This window comes from Haliaeetus leucocephalus, unplaced genomic scaffold (assembly GCF_000737465.1).
Source record: "Haliaeetus leucocephalus isolate CR32 unplaced genomic scaffold, Haliaeetus_leucocephalus-4.0 Scaffold555, whole genome shotgun sequence".
Taxonomy (NCBI): domain Eukaryota; kingdom Metazoa; phylum Chordata; class Aves; order Accipitriformes; family Accipitridae; genus Haliaeetus; species Haliaeetus leucocephalus.
This window is the reverse complement of record NW_010972991.1, coordinates 18,850,413-18,874,633: the sequence shown is the minus strand read 5'-3', so window position 1 is coordinate 18,874,633 and position 24,221 is coordinate 18,850,413. Positions and strand designations below refer to the sequence as shown.

Genomic DNA, 24,221 nt, shown 5'->3' with positions numbered 1-24,221 from the left:
AGTGAGTGGGAGAAATCCATTTCTACAAGAATATCTGAGAATCTTTTTCCTAAAGCACCATCAGGGATATCAGTTTTCAAAGCCTAAAGAAATTTCTTGCCCCACAGCTATTTAGAAGGAGCATATAAAAATGCAAAGGGAGCTCAACGTCAGTCTAAGCGAGTGTAAGTGTAAACCAACTCTCTACAGAATGATGAAAACTGCAGAAGAAATGATCTCTAATACCACTGGCCTCTCCTCATCCCCACCTCCACCCCCAAGTTATTTCTGCAGACAAAAGCAAGACAATGAGCTAAAAACCACAGCAGCCTAAAATTACCCAAGCTACATGTAAAACATGATTTTTAATTTTTAAGTATAAAAAGCTTTTTAATGATCACATTAAACATGTATTACTCCTCCACTTTTAAATTAAAAATTTACCAATTTCTCCTCTTGAAGAAAACAACTGCTGTCTTCTCAAACTATTTAAAACCCTGAACAGATGTAGAGCTTGCATCATTGCAACCACACACAGAAATACTTCCACTGTGTAAGAAGAAAAATATAGTCTTTGTAGCTTAATTCTAAGAAAAAAAATTAAAATCTACTGGTGTCATGCCAATTCATAGTCTGTGGTGCTGGATTCTTTCTAAAATCAGCCATCAGAAGCACCCAGCTCAATAGAATGAGGCACAAACTTTTCACTATTTAATTGGTACCGGGTTAAATGCAAAATTCAGTTGGATGCCGTTAAATGTGGTAGCAGAGCATAATAGATGTTGGCTCCATCTATTTTAAGATGCAGGATGCTTCCTGTCTCAGAGGTCTGGAGACATATGATGGGTACAGCCCAAATCTGTTCTGGGCAGAGACTCCAGTCTGCCTTATCCTCCTCCAAACCCCTGGTTTCCAGGCAAAGGAAACTTTCCATGCAGACCCAGAGTGACAGAGATCTTTACAGAATCCCCTAGATGACTGGGCATACTGCAAAGCAGCTTTCCCCTCAGTACATCATAGGTACTGGGTACCCAATATCAGTGAGAGTCGGCTGACAGGGATGTCCTGACACCAAATCTGGAAAAAAAATGCATATCAGAAGGGTGGACTTAGGGTTCAGATACAGATTTTGAGTTTGTTATCAAGTGCTTGATTTCTTTATTTAAAAAAATTAACTTATGAAAGACACACATTCAACAATACCTCAAATCAACTGCCAACTAGACTGTACAAAGTCCACCCTCCACTACCTAAACCAGGCCACAACTTAATGAGAAAAATACTTCCTGATCTTTTAAATTGGAAGACCTGCTGCCTAAACTATCCTTTGCCCCATTGTTAGCAGATGATGCACATGTGTCTTGGTCTGTTTGTCATTGCCCTAAATGAAGAACTCTTCTAAAATTAAAAGGATGATCTCTCTCTCTGGCTTTAATTTCAGAAGACAGGAAAGTATCTAGTGGTAGGAAGTGTTACTGGGAAGTTATTGTTGTAATTGGCTGCCTACATCATTTTTACTTTCCCTTCCTTAAGGGAATGTTTGCTAGACTAAATAAAATTTCAGATATCTCTATTGTTTGGGCTATGAAATGGATACTGTCAGCTGATATATGGGAATGGAATACAAAATATTAAAGTACTTTCTGGGGTCTTCCAGGATAAGCAATTTGGGTCAGTTAAAAAAGAAAAAAAAAAAAGTGGATGAGAATTTTGATAAGATATAACAGTTAGGAGAATGGTTTCTTGGTATTTGTTATAAGTAAGAGGAAATGGAGAACGGAGGAAACACGCAACATTTCTTCACATATTGCAAAGGTAAAGAAGGAATTTGCCCAGATAAATATCAGCCCTAAATGTGACCTCTTCTTTGCAACAGTTTAATAACCCATGGAGTTTTTTCCCTTCCCACTGCTTTTCACTTCTTCTTTCTAGTTGTCTATATTTGCATTTTATTCAGTTTGGGCAACAAATTTGATTGGTCAATGTTCCTTTATATTCAGAGACATCTGGAAATGTCTACTATTGTTAAAGATATAACTACTGCCACAAAAATCACACCAGGATTTGTCATACTGATTTACATTTTCATCTCAAGTAATATCTCATTCCTTTCTTTGAGAAATCTTTCCTATAATGGTGAACTATCTCATTCTCCAAAATTCTGCAATAGTTTAACATTAAAGGTTACAGTAAATTGCCTGCAGTTTCCTTCCCCCAATATCTCTTTGCTAAATTGCACCCATATATTGTTGGCTGCCTCCTTCCACTTCAGCCAGGCAGTCCACCAGGAAGATAATTCATCTTTTCTACCTTCCCATGGAGAATCACTCACTGCAATGTCACTTCCAAGCATGAAACTAGTAGCTAGAGACAGACCATGAAATGTTATCACTTGTCAATAGCAAGCAAATGGGCTCCAGTGTATGCAGAGCTGTTGTGATATCTCAGCCCTAGATGTTTCAGCTGTGGATATGGAGCAACTTGATTAAGGGATACAGCTGCACTCTGTATTCCTGCTTTCACAGCCTCTGTACAATATTGCCCTGTCCACTCTGCTTTGCTTTAACACAATATGATAACATATTTTAAAATGTATGTTTCTTTATGAAAGAAACAGACATCTCACACCTGTCAATGCCTTAATTACAAAGAAACCACATGAAGTAGAGAGTAAGTTCATATCAAATGGGTCCTAAGGATAAGAATTCTGCTAAAGTCCAATTAAGCTGCACATGAAGGAACAACTGAACAACTTTGATAATGTCCATAAATGAGCTAAACATTTCAGGGAGTCTCTAGGCTCTTTTTGTCACACACTGCAGAAAGTCAAGCAAGTTTGCCCATGTCAGCATGAATCATGGTGATGAACAGGGGACAGGGAGCAGAAACTGCTTGGTGTGTCGATAACAAAGAAAACATGTTGTAGGTACTCAGGATCAGACCACAGCTCTATGCAGTCAGCAGGATGCCAGCCTCCCACTTTGAGGGCTTGCAGAGTCGGTAACACTGGTACAGCACTGGGTGACCAACTGGCAGGAACTAGTAGAGCACAGAGTGACACAAACGACAAAACTATAGAAAAAGAAAGATATTAGAAGAGTCTCTTGAGTTAAGTAAAGGGTTTGTGTTCAACTGTCAGCTCATGTAATTATATGAATAATTTCTTTCCAAACCACAAAACTAACATTTTCCCCTTGTGTTCCTGCTGCACCTCCTGTGGTATTATTCCTCTAGTCACAAACAAGCGTTTGATTAAAGTATGTACCCAAGCAAGAAATGGCAAACCATCTCACCTATGACAGATACACATCCCAGTGGAGCAACAAGGGCAATGGGGGCAAATCCGTAGGCTGTGACATTGCCCACCTCTCCAAGCCCCAGGAGGGTAATCCCACACCACCATAGCTTGCTTGTGTAGTAGGGCTTCGGCTCTGTTTCACAAGCCAGTCGGAGATGAGCGCATTTCTAGAAAATTAATTATTAGGAACAGGCATGAAAAGAAAGGCTTCCATTGTGTTCCTACGTCTGACAAAAGTGGAATAATTAAAGGGGCTGTCAACTTCAAATTCCAGGTGTGTCAAGGTTTTCTTTTTAAACATGACTTCCAGCTTGTTGTTGCAGACACACTGCTTTGTGTTAACTCGGCGCCGCTTCAGATGTGTGCTTTCTTAACCATAGTGGAAATTACTGAAAAATTAGACCTCTGAATAAACCTGAAAAATATGAATTGAATACTAGCTAGTGCTTCCTAGCTATCACTGCACACCTCTGTTCTTCTCTCAAAGCAAAGCTCAGCAGCTGTGCTCTGAATCCAGAAACACTCAAGGGCAGGAGATGGGGCAGAATCAGACTGTGGCAACAAACCACGAGAAGGGGACCAGGCAACTTGGTGCTTCTGCTCCACGATACATATCCTTGCCAGAAATACAATTTCAAAAGGAAAAAGGCAGCACTTACTTAATCACATCTGCTGTAGGGAGGGCTCTAAATTAATTAGGTAGAATTTAGGATTTGGCTACAATCTTCTGTTTGACCTTAGAAGAAGATCTCAGGTAAAGCATTATTTTCAGAAGGAAAACCAGCTATACCTGTATCAACAGGTATAATATATACTCAAGTAATACTTCATCAACTTTTCTTGTTGGAGAAGGTATCATTGACACATGTAATTGTTCTCTCTCTCTGGCTGTACAGCAAGAACCTGTATATAACAGGATAATTTGACTTTGATCACACTGGTCTTCTGAAACAGAGTCCAGGCAGTCTCCATCAGGAAGGTGTCATGATTGGGAAGGATGCGATATTTACCACATTAGTTCTGTAGAATAGTTTCCTTTCTCAGATTCCTCACCAGCCTCTCTGCACATGGGTCAAAAAGTTGGAAACCAAAGGATACGGTTATTGTAGTATAAATGGTGGTAAATTACATTTTTCTCTCCATCAGTTGATATTTGATTTTGGAAGTCTCCCTGCAGAGCCCCAGGGAAGTTGTAAACATACTCCCATTCTACTCTGTAGGCTACACTACAGAGTATGGGCCAAACAGTAAGGTCTGTGATACACCATAGTCTCAGTCGTTCCTCTTTTTGAGAGGATGCAGCACATTAGTGCAGCTTCATGCTGTGGAACATGTTCAGGGGATGAAATTCTAGGAAGTTTAGCCCTCCAAGGAGCAAAAGAGCATAAGGAAATCAAAATTCCCTGAGCTACAGACCAGCAGTTCACAATAACGTCCAGGATTTTTCATGTTCCATTTTTATAAACAAAACCAAAAAAAGCCCAATAAAGATCCAATTGAAATGAATATTAAATAATATTCAAATCAAGAATCCAAATCTCTGCTGAAAACCAAATAGGACGAGTTCTTAACTGAATCCTGAACTCTGGTTTCTCCCTAGATTCTTGTAGGAATAACTCTTGGGGGCAGAGTGTGATGGAAAAGATGCAATGAATACAGGAGGGTGAGCTCAGCGGCTCCCCTACAGCCTTCTTTCTCCCAGATGTCTGCTTTCTTTGCATAGTAATGTGTGTGGATGGTATTTTGGTGGAGGCTGTTTATAATCCAGCTGAAATGTGTTGTAAATGGTGGGCTGTTCTTTAGCTGACAACCAGCTAGAGGGAAGAGAGGCAGGATAACTGACTGCACAGTGGGAGAGGGAGAGAGAACAATAAGATTTGGCCTGTCCATTTAATATGAGTGTGAAAATAAATGTTGAGATGTAGGGAAAGTCATTATTCATATTTATAAGTTACTGTTACTAAATGGAGAAGAACCTATTTTAAAGCATAAATAAAAATTTCAGTTGAAACTGTCTGTCAAGTGGCAATGCAGAGCTATTGGGTTTTCCCAAACAGCATTTAAAAAGCTGGAAGATTGTTCAAATCCAGTAAATGCTGTTAATGATTACAAGTCAATAGAAGTCTGTCTGCATGCTTCAGTACATCCCCTGGCAAAGCATCCACTTTGGCACTCAGTGCCCTCAGCAGACAAAAGATGAAGTCTGAACAACCTCATTATTATGGGCTGGACTGAATTTCCACTTCACCAACAAGAACTTTTCTGTTGAAACAGAGCCTGTCCTAGTACTGTCACCATCAGCAAGCTGGAACTCATATTGGAGAAGCATCAGTCATCTCAACCTGCCTGCCATCTCTGGCTAAACAGATTTCTTTCTGTGGGATTCTCCAACTAGAGATACTTAAAATAGAAGGGAATCATTAAAGAACTTCCCAGCATTAATATAATGGGTTATTATGAATAGAAGATTTCATATTCCATAGCTCTCTGTTTTATCCTTCACAGAAAAAAACCAAGAAATAGCATTATATGAGACATATACAACTCAAAATACAAGGTAGCAAAAATACTTTTTCTGGACAACTTACACAACATCTTCTGCACTTTAAAAACTTTTGTTAAAAGACCTAAAAATACCATGAAGTCTATGAGATACGGATTACAATCAATTATTTAACTTTCTACTGATTATGTATTCTAATTATTAATACAGAAAGGATTTTATAAATCTCATCTTACAACCCTTTGCCATAGTTGTAAGGTCAGCACCTCCCATTGCTTTTATGATGTAAAATAATATTTACTCAGATTATTTCATCCTAATTGCAGAAGGAAAACTAAGTTGGTCAAAGTTGTTTTGGGGCCCAATATTACAAAATCTTTATGTTTCTATGCATTTGATTACATTAATCACTTCATTAAGCAGTGCATAAGACCTTGTGGTCAAGTCCATTTTAGATTTTGACACTCTGAGACAGGTTCATGTGATGTCCAGTGGGACCATAAGCAGGTCACAGCTGGTATTTCCTTATGGCACATTACAAGGAGGAGGAGGAGTTATGAATTTTTTATTCTGTTCCCATACAAGAATCACAGCACAGAACAGTTTGAGAGCTATCATACTGCTAACAACTACAGCAGGGCACTGTTAAACTACAGTTAAGAGAGGGAATGTTTATTAAATGCAACTAAATTTGTATTTTGAACTTCACCATAAAAACAAATTGTAACATAAATTACTTGCTAAACATAAACAACTCTGAATAAAGAGAAATAATTTCATACCTGTATATTCAAAGAGACACTAATCAGAAAATTTGAAGCAGCAGCAAGTATAACTCCCAAGAGTTCAGTCTGCAAGGTCACAAAACAAAGAAATACAAAAATACTTCTTTTTAGTTTAAGAAGAACAATACAATGGTGGTTTTCTGATAGCACATTATAACCCAATCAAAAACAAATTATTGCACTTTTCAGTCACTGAGTTCAGGCTGCACTGATAAAAAATATCTCTGCACAGTTGACTAGGGCTTAAGTAGTAAACAGCTGGGAATGGAGAGGGCATCCCAGTGCAGGAGGTGGTTTTGCTGTCCTTCAGTAGAACACCTTCTTAAATCTCATGAAAGAAAAAACTAGAGAGGTCTCACTTGAACACTACACATAGGTATTCTTCTTTTCCAAAAAAAGGACCTGTTTTGTTACATAATCCAGAAGGAAAATCAACAGCAATCAAACTGTTCATATTGGAACACAATTATCTTAACGTGTTAACATATCTGCTATTTGACAGGGCAGCAGGGAACATAGGTCTCCTGACAGTTTCTTTAATGTATTGTGTTATTTCATCAAATTCTTTTTTAATCAGCTTGTCTAATTTTCAGTAAGATTTGCAAACTTGCTATGAAGCTGAGAAATTAAAAACATTCAAGCAGGATTCATTATTTTGGAAAGCAGCCATTTAAAGATGCAATTTCAGCAATCTCAAATAACAGGTACATGGTAGAGCTCCCTGTCTACTTTTAAAATGTTGTAACACTTTGTATATTGCCGTAAGTGTATTCAAGACCCTTTCAAGGTCACTGGTATGGTGCTGTGAGGAGCCCCATTAGCTTGTAGAGAAGACAAACATACTATCAGTGTTTTTTATAAACAAGGTCTTGGTAACATAACCCAGCATAACTATTGCTTGCAAGCTGTAAAGCTGCATCCAACTCAGTGCTCACAGCCTCCTCAGCTTTCATGACTCCTCCAAGAAGGTCCCTGAGCACCTATGAACAGGCAGTGCCTACCAGCCACAGAGACTGTTGCCCTTCAACATTTATAAAGAACAATATGTGTTCCAGCAAGCTCTTGGAGGGGAGGGTTATTGTTGTGGTTAGGTAACTCCCAGACTAGGAAAGAGCATCCCCAAAAGTGTGAAGAAACAACAGCCTTATTACAAATGGATGATAATGTTCTTATTTAAGTGCCACAGCTGAATGCAACTGCCTCCAGCCCATGCATTTCTGTAGTGGCTTAGACTCAGAAGGAGAAGCAGACAACAGAATTCTCTGGGTGAAATGCTTGTCTGGCTGCCAGGTGTCACCAAGACATGAGTGACAGGCACAAGGGGATGCAAAGAGGGGAATGCAGGAGGTGAGAGAGCTTCCTTTGCTCACACACCCTCTATGCTAAGCATTGCAGCACCAGTGCCACAGCCTGTGTACAAGAGTCGTTCGATGAGAAGAATTACTCAAGAGTTTTGCCCATACCCTCTAGTGCCTGGCCACTGGAGGTCCTTCCCGTCTTGCATCCCCTCCTTGCACCCCAGTATCCTCCAGTGGATGCTCTATCAGCGTGTCCTGGGCTCTCACGCACAGTGCATTTTCCATGCTCTGGGAACACCCCTCACTGGGAGCAGCGGGGAGTGTGTGACAAGACGTCTCAACACACCTCGGCACAGACGTCTCTGCTGAGATCAGGTGCTAACTGTTACAGGGACGCAAGCAGCCTTTGCAGCCTCCTTCCACGCTGGGGAAATGCTGTCATATGGTCCTCACCCAGGATCCCACAGAAGTAGAGGGGGTTGGTTTTCCTTCCTGAGGCTTTGATGCTGTAGCATTAAATTCTGAGCATTGATGTTGTGCAAAGTTTGACCACTTCACAGGTGGGTTATTTCAGGCCCCTCATCATCCTGCACACACAGCAGCTTCAATAAAACAGCAGTTAAATCAAAATTGTTTTCTTGGTCCCAAAGATTTGTCCTTTTCAAATGACAACATGCTCCCTTGTGAGGGGGTGGAGAAGTGGCCTCGTCATGAAGCATTTAAGAAAGAGGAGACAGTAAGGAATAGAAAACAGAAACTGCCACCTCATTTACCCCATCATTTTATTGCTTCCGCATCAGTAATTGTAATACATCCACACTACTCCCAGCAGAGAACGCAGTCTCTCTGCGGCTCTTTTCATTTCAGTGGCCGATTCTACCCTTATGGCTGCATCTCTGGATAACCCTTTACACACTGCATGGACAGGGACTCCAGAAGGAAGTTTTCCAATGCCCTGCATCACTGGCATCCCCTCCAGAATAGCAACTGCTTTTGAACCACAGTGGTTGCTTTGTCAGGCACCTGTGAGCTTGGCTCAGATATCCTTGTGGGACACATAATATCTCTAACATGATGACCACCCGGTGTCTGAACAGGAACCATCACCCAAAAGTCAATCCTCTTCTTACAGATTCCAGAAACTGCCAGGAACAGAAAACAGGTCAAAAACTTTGGTCGTCTTCTCCTCATTTGCTGGGAAATACTGAGACATGTGTGACCATTGTCTCAATACCTCCCTGTGAAATACCGAGATGAGTATTTCCCTCAGCTGACGCTGGGCTGGGACATGGGCCTGCGGGTGGGCCAGGCTCAGCAGGACCCAGAGCAGGGCTGTGGGGAGCTGAGACGGGCCCTGCTGTGGCATCGCTGGAGCAGAGGCTGATGGCCCCAGGGGGTGAAATGGCGTCCCTGGCCTTGGGCAGGGAGGGAGAGCCCAGGGTGGGCAGGGACGGGTAGGGCTGTGGGTGCCTTCAGGGCCCTGACACACACATGGAAAGCTGTGGAGGTGACACTCCCTTGTGCCTAACTGAAGCAGCCTCCTCTGTCTGCACATAAGGAAAAACAGTGCATGTGTACGATCAAGGCAAATTCCTAGTGGCAGTCTGGGCTCAAAACTTACCCTCATTGCTCAGGTCATTTTATTGTAATGACCACATGTTTCACCTGAGCGTTGCTGTTGGCATATATACTGCGCTGCCTGCTCCAGGCTGACATGTGTTAATGAGCTCTGGTTAACATGGTGATAGCACCATACTTCCAAACCCAGGGCTGGACAGACCCTTAAAGATTAAAAGCAGAGTACGATGCCCTAAGGAGGTCAAATATCACATGGATCCATTCAGGGAGATGAGATGAAAGTACAGTAACGCCATGCAGCTACAGCATTCAAAACTGTCTTGTACAGGTTCATGCTCAGACATGCCAATATTAAAGAAAACAACAGGGAACAAAAATGAAGTAAAGAGGAAAATTAGGTTGCAAACTTCACAAATCAGACTGCATCTTAAATCAGCAGGCAATTTCTAATGCACAAGAGCTATCACATACAGCAGCGCTCAAAGCAGGAGAGAAAAAATAACGATACCGTATCTCAGGCTAGTAAAACCATGCGTGAATGAAAGATGACCTGTGACAGAAGATAGATCACCCTACCAAACCAAAATGGTTGCTGTATTGCGCTGAAGGCCACCACAACCCTTCTGTTCCCATCTTGTCATGTAAAAGGCTTCATTATTTTTGCTGTGTCTGCCATTCAACATCCTTTAGAGGCTAGAGGACTGGTGGAACAGCCAGTTTTATAAGTAATAAACATGACATTCTCTGAACACAGAGTTTCCAGTTCTGATATCCAGTTGTGATATCATCCACAGCACTGCAGGGCTTCCCACACATAAGTCTTGAGACAAACCTCCGTGAGGGAATTCAGTTGCAGACACAACTTCAAAGCCATGGTGCTACTTCAGTCAACTAAGGACTTCTACAGGAAAAAGCCTTAAATATTCAAAACTGTTGGCGTAAAATGCAAGTCCCTTCATCACCAAAACATCTGTTTGAACATACAGGCCACTTTGCTGGACCCCGGATTTCAAACTGTTGACGCATTCTTCCAGTGCTTCCAAATGCATGAGGCTTGTCGCAGAAATATCCTGCCCTTAAGTTTTCCAGAAAGTAAAAAAACACCACAGAAACTTGATTTCTTTCACCTTAATATACTTTGGAACAAGCCATGAAAGTCACTTGCTGGCTTTGCAGTCCTTTCTAGATAGTCCCCAAGCACACAGACCATGGACTGACGCTGTGGATCTGCCAACATTTTCCTCGGTGGCAAAGCCAGCTTGAGGAATGCCTTCCTCTGCCCCCCCATTCCATCACTGCCTCATTTGTGTTAAAACAACTATTTGTGAGGCTGGCAAGGCACCGTTCCAGATTTGAAATAACCCTCCTAAAATATACCCCATTAGCATTATGTTCTTTGTAAGCCACCTGCCAATGTTTAACACTAAAGGCTGATCAAAATTCACAAGCCACAGCAAAGGTTTTAAAATGGTGACCATGCGCGGTTTGCCAGGGGTGACAGTGGCCTGTACAGGGGGCTGCTGGGGGGAATGAGTTCAAGAAGTGGCAAATTTGTCTCAAGCAAGGCACCCTCATCTCTTGCCTGGCATCCCCCATCCCAGTCGCATGAGGCTTTTGCACAAGCCCAGGCATGGGAAAGGGAGTTTTGAACGATCGGTCAGTAGGCATCCATTTGTCAAGTGAAGTGGCAACATACTGCTATTCAAAATAGATGAGCGGTAGTATGGCATATTGCTGCTTCAAGCACTTCAAGCATTCATGAAGGACCTGATGCTTATTTCTGCTAGCACCTTTTCACATAATTCTGGCAGTGTTTTAAAAGGCCATTTTACTCGCAAGCTCTCTTTTTATTGTCAAAGTAAAGTAAGGGGTTTACGGCAAATGAAAGCCAGGCTGAAATCTAAATCTTTGGCACTAATTCTAATAAATTTATCCTTGCAGACTAAAATCTGCATTGAAGACTCAGTTATACAGTGAGATGCAATTTATCCATATTAATGTATGTTTTCCTAATGCACATTAAACTGTAGTTGCCAGGCCTGTGAAATAAAAACTTAGAAAGTTTAACTTAATTCACAGTGACAAAAAGATAAATGGCCATTATTTATGGAAACTCGCTATGCCTATAAATTGAACAGATGAGCAGAAAATAAACACTTCAAAAGTATGTTGTCGGCTCACTCATCGAGGCTAGTTAAACTGTTCCTCCTATTTTTATTTCTGCATTTATTTGTGATCGAAAGGTGTTCCCAAGAAATGTAATGACATATACTGCTTCAAAACCTACACATTGTTTCCAGCAATTAGGAATTTGTCAGATCTCAATGGATCTTCTAAAAAAGAGGGGGGGGAGGAATGCCTTCTAAAGTTCCAATTCTGAGTTAACTCTGAAGCAAGGGGAATTCAGAGTCCTTAACAAAAAACATATTTTTCAAAGAGCCACCATGTGGAATTAGGAGAGGCTTATCATCCAGCTATTATTATTCACAGAGCTCTGGCTGTAGTCAGTGCTTTACAGATGTATAAAGAAAACAAGGTCCTTGTTTCAATGGTTTTCACGGTGCAATTCATATACTCATATGTGGGTTCAGGCCCATATGAAGTACTGAAGGACAGCTGAAATAAGAGTAAAAAGGCAATTACCAGTGTTGGAACATGTAATGAAAATACTTTTGATTTGTTCATTGTGACATAAAAGAGAAAAGACATTGTTCAATATACAAGAAGGAGAGAATTAAAACATTTGGCGCCATCTTTGTTAGGAACAGAAGGAGAGAGGAGGCTTGGTAAATAAGTCAGGATAAATGTGAGTGAAGACAAGATAGTTTGTAGATTTTACACAGGTCACCAGGCTGGATTCCAGACCACAGTAGATAAAGTTCCTATCTCATTAATATTACAGCATCTTTGCCTTTACTAGGTTTTACCTTTTGTTACCTCACAAATCTAAAATATATCTTCTTCCAGAAAAAAGACATACTGTAAAGGCTGGAAGGAGACCCTGGTAAGTTATGAAAAGGTGTGGGAACTTGAAAGGATAAAGCAACTACAGAATTGGGACCCTTCTATTCATCTCCATGCTTTAATCATTTTCATGCAATCTTATTTATACTCATCAGTCTGATTACTTCAATTAATGTTCATAAAGGGTAACAAACTGAGACGAAGAACATGAATTGTGAAATATACTAAAGTAACTTTCAATATGCTCACTTAATGTTAACAAGCATTATGAGTAGTAATTTTTTTCCTTTTTGAAGAGTTACAACCAAACCTCCCAACTCCTAAATTTTAACTTATTCTCAGGAAACAAATCTCAAAATTAGAAATAAATGGGAGAATGGGGAAGGGGCAGAATGGATTTTCACACTGTTCCTCAGGTGAATAGCCTGGGATACTTTGCTGCATAATCAAAGACCATTTCATGGTTTTAATACCGCCTGTTAGATTGCAAATAAAAACCTCTCCAATGACTGTATAACAGAGGGTCTAAAAATTTCAATTACAGTTGATAACATCTTAATAGAAAGATTTTCTTAAGGACCATCACATAACATCTTCATGGCAACTACAGAAATTACATACCAGGAAAAGCAAGAATAGGATTATAAACTTTTGCCAGTTTGCGGGTCCCTCAGGAGAAACAAGGAGGCAAGCCAGCATTGCCTGACCAGCTTCTCCCACAAAACGGCCAGCTGGCTCAGGGATACTCCTCTATTGCTGCCCAGGAGCAGGCTTTCTGGATATTCCTGTTTGACCCTGTCTAATTCCTGGTGTACAAGGTAAGGTTCAAGCCAGACCACTCAAAGCCTAGGTAATTAATTCCCAGAAGCTACAGCCTGGCTCACATTGAGAGGCTGTGCTGCTCTTCTCCCTGCTTCATGTGGCTTCCTGGACCCCTAAATCAAGAGCCAAGGCTCGCAGGGAGCTGGAGTGTACCAGTTCATGCCCTGCGAGATGGAGCTAGCTCTGCCTGTGCTCAGAAAGACAGGCAAGCTCAAAAGGGAGCTATCTGAACAACTGAGTAAATAGTGCTGTTACGAGTGACATCAGGTTGCAGGACAAGGCACAGAGAGTACTGTTGGAGAGATGGCTCACTCCGCATGTGCACACAAACATGCCTCCAAACCAAGCATAGCTAGCTCATTCCCTCTTGTTATTGTAGTGCAAGTCTTGCTGGAGTACAAATGAGCTATTTCTGATTCCATTTAAATCAGATACACAAAACCCTGACAGAAATGTAGCCAGCTTAATACATTATTTACCAAATCCTAAAAAGAACTTTTACATAAAAATCTCCCTTTACCAGCTAAGAGGAACTCATGAGAGGAATGACATGCCTCTTCCAGCATGCACCTCTCCAGCATCATTCTCCAACAAAGGCAGGCTTGTCTCCCATCCTGTCTCAATTAATCCTCTGTTAGCTATAACTAACCCTTCCTTTGATGTGCACAGAAAACGCTTCTCCACATCACAACCCGAGTGAACACGCTCAGGTGTTGAACCCTGATGTCATATGTGTGGGCCAGGGGTAAACGTAGGCTGGAAATGAGGACACTCATTGTGTTAGGCTTCTAACAGGAGTAACAACAGGGGAGGGGAAAAAGAAAAGAACTGACTGCATTTAGAATGAAGTTTGATCCATATGTTAAAAGAATTACTTGATTTTCTGGTAGGGGAATGGGCAGCCCAAAGGCCCTTCCAGTCTGCTGTTCCTGCAGAGGAGGGGTGCTTTCCTTCCTGCACCTCATGCACTTGGTCTCCTAGTTTCATTTCCACAGAGCGTGTTAATAATTTACAGATAGTTCCTAATACAAAAGAAATGACTGGACTCCAGAAGGCAGAACCTTCTGGCTAGCAACATTATTCATTTATATATAAACAACTGCTAGATTATCAGTGATGATTTAAAAACAAAAGGTCTTGCACTCTCTAAAATATTCACACATATGTATATGGGTACGTACACACACAAACATATAACTGGATGCTTTTAATTTGCAGATACTTCTGGTCAAAACTGTAAGATGCAAATCTGGGGATAACAAACTCTTTAAAGAAATGATCGCATATGTGAATTTCTGGCAGGGGCATGAGATATAGGCAATGGGCTCATGTTTTCCCAGCTGTCTCCCTGTGACACATTACAGTTGTGCCTTTTACTAGAAACTGTAACCTGATTTAAAGCATTGGTTACCATTTTGTAGTTCATGGTGGGTGCTGAAGTAAGGAGTGTCTAGTTCACAAGAATCCAAAATATCTACTACATAGTTGCCTTCTGCTGCAGAAAACAGGAATCAGTTTAGCTGTATGATCCCTTCTAGGTACCTTTATCACATTTTTATGTTCTCTGTTGCACTTAAAGACATAACAAGGTGGTGAGTTTTTTCCCCAGTTTTGAGTATTATTGATCCTTCAGCAACTGTACTTTATGTGGAACTTTTTTTCTGGTATTTTAGCATTACTATAGGATAGAATGGTTAGCAAGTTTCTTCTTGACAGGGATGACTATAGAGATGGGGCCATGAAGATAAATTCAGTCTACTCCCTTCCAGAATTAAAAAAAATGAAGGAAAACTGAGCACCCTTTTCAAGAGTCAGATGCCATCATCTCTATGCTTTTGTAAACCATGCACTGCTCTTTAATTTGTCCTGGCAGCCTCTGATCTATAGATGTTGCGGTTTAACTCAGGCCAGCAGCTCAGCCCCACACAGCCACTTGCTCACTCCGCCCCAGCAAGATGGGGAAGAGAATCAGAAGGGCAAAAGTGCAAAAACTCATGGGTTGAGATAAAGACAGTTTAACAGGTAAAGCAAAAGATACATGCACAAACAAAGCAAAATCAGGAATTCATTCACTGCCTCCCATCAGCAGGCAGGTGTTCAGCCATTTCTAGAAAAGCAGAGCTCCATCATGCATAACAGTTACTTGGGAAGACAAACGCCATAATGCCAAAAGTCCCTCCTTCCTCCTTCTTCCCCCAGCTTTTATTACTGAGCAAGATGTCATATGTTATGGCATATCCCTTTGGTCAGCTGGGGTCAGCTGTCCCAGCTGTGTCCCCTCCCAGTCTCTCGTGCACCCCCAGCCTACTCGGTGGCGGTGCAGTGTGAGAAACAGCAACTGCCTTGATGCTGTGCAAGCACTGTTCAGCAATAACTGAAACATCCCCATGTCATCAACACTTTTTTTGTCACAAATCCAAACCATAGCCCCATGCAAGTTACTATGAAGAAAATTAACTCTGGCCAAAAGCAGTACAATAGTCAAGAGATGGAGCTAGAGTCTCAATCAGATGAAAGCTGCTATTATTTGTTTGACTGAAGCTTCTGCAGACACTACAAGCTTTGCTCTCCATCATCTTGACATGATGACTGAGTCATTACTGCATGATAACACAGACACTGACTGATAATGTTCATGGTGCTTTAGTCACTGCAGGGAGCAAAAGATTGTCACTGAAAGAAAGAGAAACAAAGGAAAGAGATTAATGTCATCAGAAGTCGATAAATACAAGAACCTTGTGACAATTCCAAAGCAGGGAAAAACCCACAAACAAACAAACAAACAAAAAAACCTCCACACAACCAGAAGAGAAACATTAAGAAATAGTGGGTTAGAGTCATAAAGCCAGGTAAATGGAGTCACAATCTATTTACTCCCTAGCTGAAGCCCCCAGAAATTAAACTAGATTTTAATTGGGAGTTAACTATCTGGGTACAAGTCTGTTATGTACACTAAACTCACATTCTGGTTGTTTTTCACAGGAACTTCTCTCCAGTGGAGATATCCTTGGCTGCTGAGGAAAAAGGCTTCAAGTGCAATCCATATCAGCTGGCAAGATGACTTTGTTTTGAGCAGGATGACAGTTAAGTCATCGGACATGTTAGCTAAGACTCTGATGGAGTTTTTAGCTCCCATGAAGCTGATTTGGTTCTAGGGAATTAAATTTCAGCAAGAGCTAGGCTTGTCCACAAGAGGATATGTACTTCTATGTTACTACTTCACCTCAACCAGCATGAAGAAGCCATGTCCAAGGAACCAGCATTTGCTTTGCTGTAAGTCATTGCTTCCACATGTGGAGGGGTTTCCTCCAAACCTTGCACTCATCATGGTCCAGACCCTGCATTCACCATAGGCCTCTGCATCACAGGGTTCCTTCTGCGGAACACAGCAGGATACAAAGGGGAATATAGCCAGAGAGTCACTGCATGACTCATCCAAGAGTTAAACTCCAACGATCCCATGATTTGTCTCTACCACAGTTCCATAATCTCTCTTCATTCCCCCATTATGGGCAAAACAGTTCATATCACCAAACAAGGCCAAAGCTTCTAGCCTAGATGATGTAAATCAATCATGGACATCATGGAGGATAATAGAGTTACACCGGTATAACCTCAATTTAAGCAGTACACATCTGTTTAGTTTGAAATTGACTATTTACTTTGAGCACACTCTGCAAATACCACTGCCATATTTCTTAAGATCTCTGCTCCAGGCCTGCCGTTGATTCGCACACCAACTGGCTGTCTTTTGAAGCTGCTGGCAGTACGTTTCAAAGTCCAGATTAGTCACAGAATGGAAAGCTTATCTCCCAACTGTTCACATTAACAAATGCCATTCTTCTGGGACAATCTGTGGTGACATTATAAACATGAGCATAACAGTTTATACATGTCACCAAAACACCAAATGGAATAATCGCAACCTCCAGTTACTAGGTTAGCCAAAGGTCCTCACAAAGTGCACAGTCTGCTGTTTGTTCATCTTGCTAAAACCTTGGGGTTTGAGTTTGGTCAAATTTCTACTTGAGTCATTTGGATTCTTTTGATTCCTTCAAACAGAAGCTAATCAGATCCAGCGGACTGTTGGAGACATGCAAGGGTAAGATTCAGATATCTTTTTTTTTGATGCCCAAAGCAGACTTCAAGACTGTAGGAAGAGGAAGATCATACTTCAGCTTCAAAGAGCAATACAGTCTTCTTTGGGTCACAAAATTGTAAGGGTCCACAGTGCCACAGGTGAGATTTTATGAGAAGGCAACTTTTATTTAAAAAATTGTATCAATGAGTATTTTCCCGTTGATTTAGCCAGACAAACTGCCTCATCAAGGACTCAAATGAGCGCTGGGGCAAATGAAGCAGCAGAAGCATAGATTCAAGATGGGAGAAACACCACGTCTTTGGGTGGCAGCCATGTCCTAGATCCACACAGCAACCTCATGAAATCTCAGGAGTAGACAGGTGTTTGCCTAAGCAGCCAGACCTTCACCCTACATCACCTTGCAACTCCCAGGCAAGGCTGCGAGACACCAAAATCAACACAGTAGCCACTGCCAATTTTATTTGCAGAGTAGTCTAGAAGTTGGGGGCAGGGAGGGCAAAGAGCTGCACTGAGCCAGACACCTCCAAAGCAGGGTAGGGATTCAGTCTTTCCTACTCAGTGCTGACTAAGGGAAGAGGAGCACTCACCCTGCTCTACTGGCTCCAGACTAAATCTGATTCTGCTGCTCTGGATCACTGTGCTGAAGAGCAGTGCCAGTGTTTTAAGCCCTGTAGTCGGTAGCTGAGCTGGATACCAGACAGTCTGGTATAATGCCCCCAATCTTTCTGCAAAATACCATTTTGAAGCAGTCCAAAGCAAAAGTAATTTCTGCACTAGGTAGGATATGTATAACTTGTTACTCAAGTTTCCTCACATTTGTCTTCTGCACCCCACTTTCTGACAAATGGCAAGAAATTTAATGTTCCTTATTGCCTAGAAATTTCCAAATTAATATTCTCAAACCTCTTAAAAGAGATTAACGTAATTATGAAGATCCTGTTTATCTCACTGTCACCTTCATGATTAAAAATAAAATTAAAAAATCAAATGCGCATGTTCGTTAGTGTCCTCAGAAAAACTGAAAACTCATTTTACCATGGCAGCCGTTGGGAGGGGAAGCATTGAAAACAGTCTGAGATTTGGGAAAAATAGCCCAGTGAGAATCAGGCAACAGGCACTGGGCAGAGCTATAGCTGGTGCTCAGCACAGCCTCAGCCTGTGAGGGCAGTTGTTTCCAATGTCCTGACTGAGGTTTCCAGGAGGAGCCACCAAGGCTGCTTTAGTTAAAATGAACTGTGAGTCGTCAGCCTAAATAAAAGAGCTTTGCTCACTAGCTTCTGTTGGCTGTCAGGCTAGGAAGCACTCATTCAAGTAGCTCTGCCAGCAATGCTGAAGAGATGAAAGTGTCCAGAACAGAGGGAGGATGAGCTGTCCCATCAATAGCATTTGCTTTGGGTCTGTGCCCCAAGCTCAAAACACAGACCTGAGTTGGTTTGCTGTATCTGCTGCCCAGTACCATGCTGGGCTTTGGGGGGAAACTGCCACAGGCACCTGACTTCTTCCAGCCTTGATAGGAGATAACCAAGCTGAGTGATAGAGGCCTGCCAATAACACAGCACTAGGAAATCAGGCTGTTCTGGGACCCAGAGTAGTGCTGGGTGGAAACCAGATAAGCAGGTCACTCAGGCTGGCTCGAAAAGCTGCATACTACCCCCAGCCTTTGGGCTACTTTCCCACCTAGGACATCTATTTCAGACCTGCTGTCCCATTCCCTGCCTCCTCTATATTCAGAGGTATAAACAGCTCCACAGCTTACTCCCTCTCTGCTTGCAGTGATTGAAGGAAAAAAGCTACATTCCCCTAAGGAATTTGGGAGTCGCAATGATACAAACATGCCTATGGTACTGTGCAAGGGGACAGGCAAGGGGTAAGGCTCTACTGTACTTATATCCCTTACCTTTGAGTAATGAGTAAGTTCCCATGCAGCAACTGATCTTTCTTTAACCTGGAGGCTGCAGCTTATGAGCTGTGTGCTCATTTCACACCAGACATGTTGTGATCTTTACATCTGCAGGGACAGCTGATGTTTGGCAAGGCAGAATGGATATATGAGGTTGTAAGAAAGGTATAGGTGACCCTTTCTAACCAGTGCTCTATTTTTCTTCCTTATGTCAGCTTCTCACTCACACTAAAGCTGTTCAGAGCATAACCCCCAGCAGATCAGACCTACAGCTCTGGCAGAGCCTGAAAGCTTGGGTGCAAAGCTGGCCCAGCTGACGGTCCTGCATTTATGACCCAAAGCCACACATCCTTTTCTAGCAGACCCTAATTAAATGGGGACTAAGTCATGGAAATACTGCTGGATTCCCAGCAGCAGAACAACACCAGAGGAGTGTGCATCGGCACTGGTAGCAACTGTTTGCAGTGTTTCTTCATTATAAGCTTTGACTTTTGGATTCCCTATGACCGATTAAAAAAAGGTGTATCGAAAGGCTGCACAAAGTCATCTTCCTAACTTTTGATTTATAAGGGCTGAAAATAACACACATTTCCCACCTAAGAAGACAGTATGCATTTTTTCCCATACACATTCTCCCATAAGATAAAGGAAACTGAAACCTGTGAACTCTGAAATCTGACAGGTAAAGAACAACACGATGAAATAGAGTTAGTGTTTTGATACCCTTGTTTTACTTGCAGTGAATAGTTTTAGAATAAGGAGCTGGGGGAGAAAAGGAAAAACTTTTCACCATAGTCTTCACAGATGAGTACAGCAGCAGAGAGCTGGGTGAGGACGTGTTTGTCTCTACTCTCCCCATGCTCAGGGACTGGTTTACTGATTAACCTGTAACAGTTAACATCTGCAGTCCATCAGGGAGCAGACTGCAGCATGAGGTACCCTACAGAGACTGAGAAAATGGCATTAAAATAAATCTACAAAACACGTGAAGTGGAAAAAAACAGGAGGGTTTGCCTTCACCTTTAAGAGCCTGAAAATATCTGGTGGTTGCTTCTTGCGGAGGAAAGCTGCCCTGGTTGAAACCCACATGTGCTGTGGCCATGCTGCCCTTTTGGCTCCTACCCTCACTTCCGTGGACACCTTGGCTCGCTCTAGAGCTTTCCCTGATTGAAAACTGTAGTTGGAAATTTCATTGTTTAAGTGCTTAAAATATCCTGGTGAATATTCATAGGATGTGCCATGACAACCCTTTTCTCTGTTGGCAGTGCCAGCTGAAGAGGCCCTCACTGTTTCTGGGGTGCTTCCTCAGCCAAGGGAAATAGAGAAATAATCTTCCTCTCCATGGTGGCAGCTCCCTGCCGTCCTGCACCGGGTCCCTCACAGGACAGGGGCAGCAGCCCCCACAGCAGCAGAAGTACCAGCAGAGACTGTGCTGCCACTGGAAGAAACTGGGACCAGACCACGCCCTCACCTTGCTGAGGCTCAGTGGCACTGGACATCAAGCCCTTAGCAAGGTGGGGTGTGTTGAAGCACTGAAGACTTTCTCCTTGAACAGAACAGAGGTAAAAACCTTAATTGTGGTACTTCACAGGAGATCTAGATTTCATGTATACGATAGAAGGCAGCCTAGAAAGACCTCACAGTGATGTGGTTAATCTGTGGGATTTCTCATCACACCTGATAGCAGCCACCACCGCCTGCTGATTAGACCACACAAAGGATCACGTTTCCGGGCTGCATGTAATCGCCACCTGCGCGTATGGCCTGTGACGGGCTGTGATATATTGTCACGGGACAAGAGGCCACAGATCCATCTGAAGGAGCTGTCAACATTTTAAACCTCAAATATAGAGCCGAAATGATTTATTACCACAGCCCATGAAATAAAACATTCTCTCGAGGTGAGAGTCTGGGCAGCCAGTAATAACTCTGAGTTTATTAAGAGACAGGCAAAGGGGGAAAGAGAAGCAGAAGTGAAATGAATTTCCATCTTCAACTTGGCTTCTGCACTTGAACAACTACACACAGTGACTACACACAACAGCCATGTGAAATACTGAGTTACGGAAGAAGTATGACATCCAAACTTCCATTGAATATTCTTACCCAGCTGTTTTCTCCTTCTCTGATACAAAGTCAAATGAAGATCAATCTTGTAGATAATAATCTCAACTAATCTTGTAAAATGTTTTTGTCCATAAACAACATTGGAAATAAATAAACAACCTTTAAGAAGCACTGAGGGAAATATAAAAGGATTAAACTGAGGCAATTACATACACTTTCTATTAAGCAGAAAAAGTCCACGTATGGTGGCTCCTTACATTCATTACTCCAGCAGACTCAAAAATATTACAATAATATTATTTTGTCAGGAAATACTTCAAGTAACTAAGTACATATTTCATCAGATTTTACTGCATCATTAAACACACCCATGTCGCGTGACGTGTAACGCAGTGCTGAGACAGGGAAGGCTGTGGGAGCACGGGATCCTGTGTTGCTGATTTCAGAGGTGCAGTTCCTTGAGCAGCATCAGCCAAGCTACATCCACGCTGATGCCAAGGAGAAGGCCTGCCTCCACCCTTTTTTTCCCCTATGGCCACGCATTCCTCCTTCTACCCTCATGCTGACAGCTAGCACCAATTAGCCTGATCAGGGACCTGGCAGGAGAATAACCCAAATTAAAAAAAAACACAACGAAATGTAATGCCAGCACAAGGAGGCATTACACTACACAGCCATGTGGACACAGGCACTTTAACTTCTTCCAGGGCGCTGTGTGTTCAGACATTGTTTAAGGCTTGCTCCAGTGCCATGGATTTCCCTAATGCACGTGTCAGATCTGATGATCCCATGTGGTGTCTCTGCTGCCCACATGGCACTAGGTAGCTGTGACCAGCAGCCGTGCCGAACCCCTCATGTCTAGGGGCTCTTGGAAAGGAATCTCACTCTTTCACCTCCTGATGGTTCATGGGGCTGAATGGGCTGAAAAATACTCCCCCAAGAGCAATTCACCTCAGCTTTCCTGGGATGTTTCAAGGCAGGTGAGAGCTGGTGCGGTTATGGTCTCTTGTAGAGGCAGAAAGCAAAGAGCTCCTCTTCAGACCAAACCAAGGGGATAAAATGGCCTCAGGAAAAGGGGAAGGGAAAGAGTCCCTGTGTGAAGACCTGAAACTGGGCTGATCCACTGAATCATGGCCAGGAATGGAGGGAGGAAATGGTTTCTGATATTTTCAGAAATGGAAAATGTGAAAATGGGGGTGCACAGAAGAATTTAACTGTTGGGAAAATGAAGGCTGGCGGTAACACATGACCCTTAGTTGCCCATTACCTGGTCCAAAGCCTCAACTCCAGTAGAAGCACAGAAAATTAGTCTCGCCCATGATGCCCAAGCAACACTAAAAAATGATTGAGGTCTTTCCAGGCTTAAAACACAGCAATCCTCACACAACCACCCCAAGGAGTATAGAAGCAGGGTTGGCACATTTTGCAAGCAAACCAATAACCCCACCGTGACGTGCAGGTGGGTGTCCCCATGCCGAGGGCGTTCTCTGTTGCTGCCTTCCTCCAGCAACTCTGCAAGCACCCCAGCCCTGGGACCCTAACTCCCAAACCCACAGTAACCCTTGGCTTTATACTCTTGTCTCCCATATGAGATTCCAGCTCTGGTCCCGGGAAGCACGGCCACCAGCCATCAGCCAGGAGGCCTGCTGCTCTGGGGGCCCGAGCACAGGAATTCACAGGTTTCCTTCCCTCTGAGAACATGGGGCTGAGAAATGCCTCCTGCCATCTGGATATCCACCCAGTAGCAAATGCAGAATCCAGAGGGGAAAGTTTTTGGGACCTTCCCCAGGCTATGACCTGCTACTGTGCTGCTTGCAGAGAAAGGAGAGCAGTTAGTTGCAAGCCATTTTATGCACCATTTATACCAATACTTTGCATCGTAAAAAAATGGTTTGCCTCTTATGCAGCGAAAAACAAGAATGTTGACTATCCTCCCATGCCTCCTAGTTTGTGAAGCAAAAAGCAGGGAAAAGGTAAAGGGTTTAATCAACCTCCAATTCATTTTTATTGTTAGCAGATGCTTCAACTTGCTAGTTCTCAGGGGCCACTTCAGTCTCTCTTTTGCAGTTGCCCAAATGCATTGTCAGCACTGACAGCGGCAGAAACACCAATGACAAAAACCAGCGATGCTCTAGCGCAGAACAGCACGGGTCTCTGCCTGTTCCTACTCAGAAAGGACTGCTTGGAGGGGGAAGCCAGGGCGGTGCGGGCTGGACAACGGGGTGAATGGGAGCAGGTGTCAGCAGCAAACAGGGTCTGGAAGGGGGCTCTTCGGAGGATGGTGGGGAGAGGCTGAAATGATTACCCCACTCTCCCTGAGCCCACTTGTTCCTGGGCCCCAGCATGGTGCTGCACGTCAGGGACTTACCTTGTGTGTGCTGTACCAGAGGCCGGAGAGGGGCACGCTCCCGGTGCCTGGCCCCCCAAACGATGTGTTCCAGGATGCCCACTCCGAAACAGGGAGGATGCCCATATCCCTGCCCTCAGGCCCCTGCCACTGGCCATGCCATGTGCTGTCACACCAGTGGGGACCGGTGGCTGTGAGGAGAGGCGAGCAGGACTGGACGTGGCACTTGCTTCCTGGTGTGGGAAAGGCTGCTCCCGTGGGTCACTCCACACGCAGGTGTGTGCAGCCGAGGGCTGCGACTGCCGGTGGGCACTGGGAGACCCTCAGCTGGGGAGTATTTGTAGCATAGGAGAGGAAGGCGAGCTTGACAGAAGGTTTTGCTGCTCTTTCCCAGGGCATTCAGGTGCCTTTTTTTTTTAATCTGTCTGACTTCCCCAATGCCCCACCCTGCTCTGAAAAGGCAGCCTGGGAATTTAACTCCTTCAAATCAATGCCTAAATCTAATGGTCAGTTATTGATTCTTCACTGCTAGACTGCAAGACTTGGAAGTTGTTGTTCCCATATGCATATAGTCACTT

The 24,221-nt window shown here is 43.0% G+C and overlaps 1 protein-coding gene across 1 annotated transcript in view; it reads right to left on the bottom strand.

The window, feature by feature from the left end:
• NIPAL2 (NIPA-like domain containing 2) overlaps nucleotides 1–23,769 on the bottom strand; it is a 49,345-nt gene extending 25,576 nt beyond the window's left edge. Inside the window, exons 1-5 of the mRNA XM_010577140.1 lie at nucleotides 23,665–23,769; nucleotides 16,451–16,603; nucleotides 16,190–16,378; nucleotides 6,563–6,631; nucleotides 3,273–3,444 (exon numbers count right to left, since the gene is read on the bottom strand). Coding sequence (XP_010575442.1) covers nucleotides 3,273–3,444; nucleotides 6,563–6,631; nucleotides 16,190–16,378; nucleotides 16,451–16,603; nucleotides 23,665–23,769 — 688 coding nt within the window. The remainder of the gene's footprint in view (nucleotides 1–3,272; nucleotides 3,445–6,562; nucleotides 6,632–16,189; nucleotides 16,379–16,450; nucleotides 16,604–23,664) is intronic.
• Nucleotides 23,770–24,221: the final 452 nt, after the last annotated feature.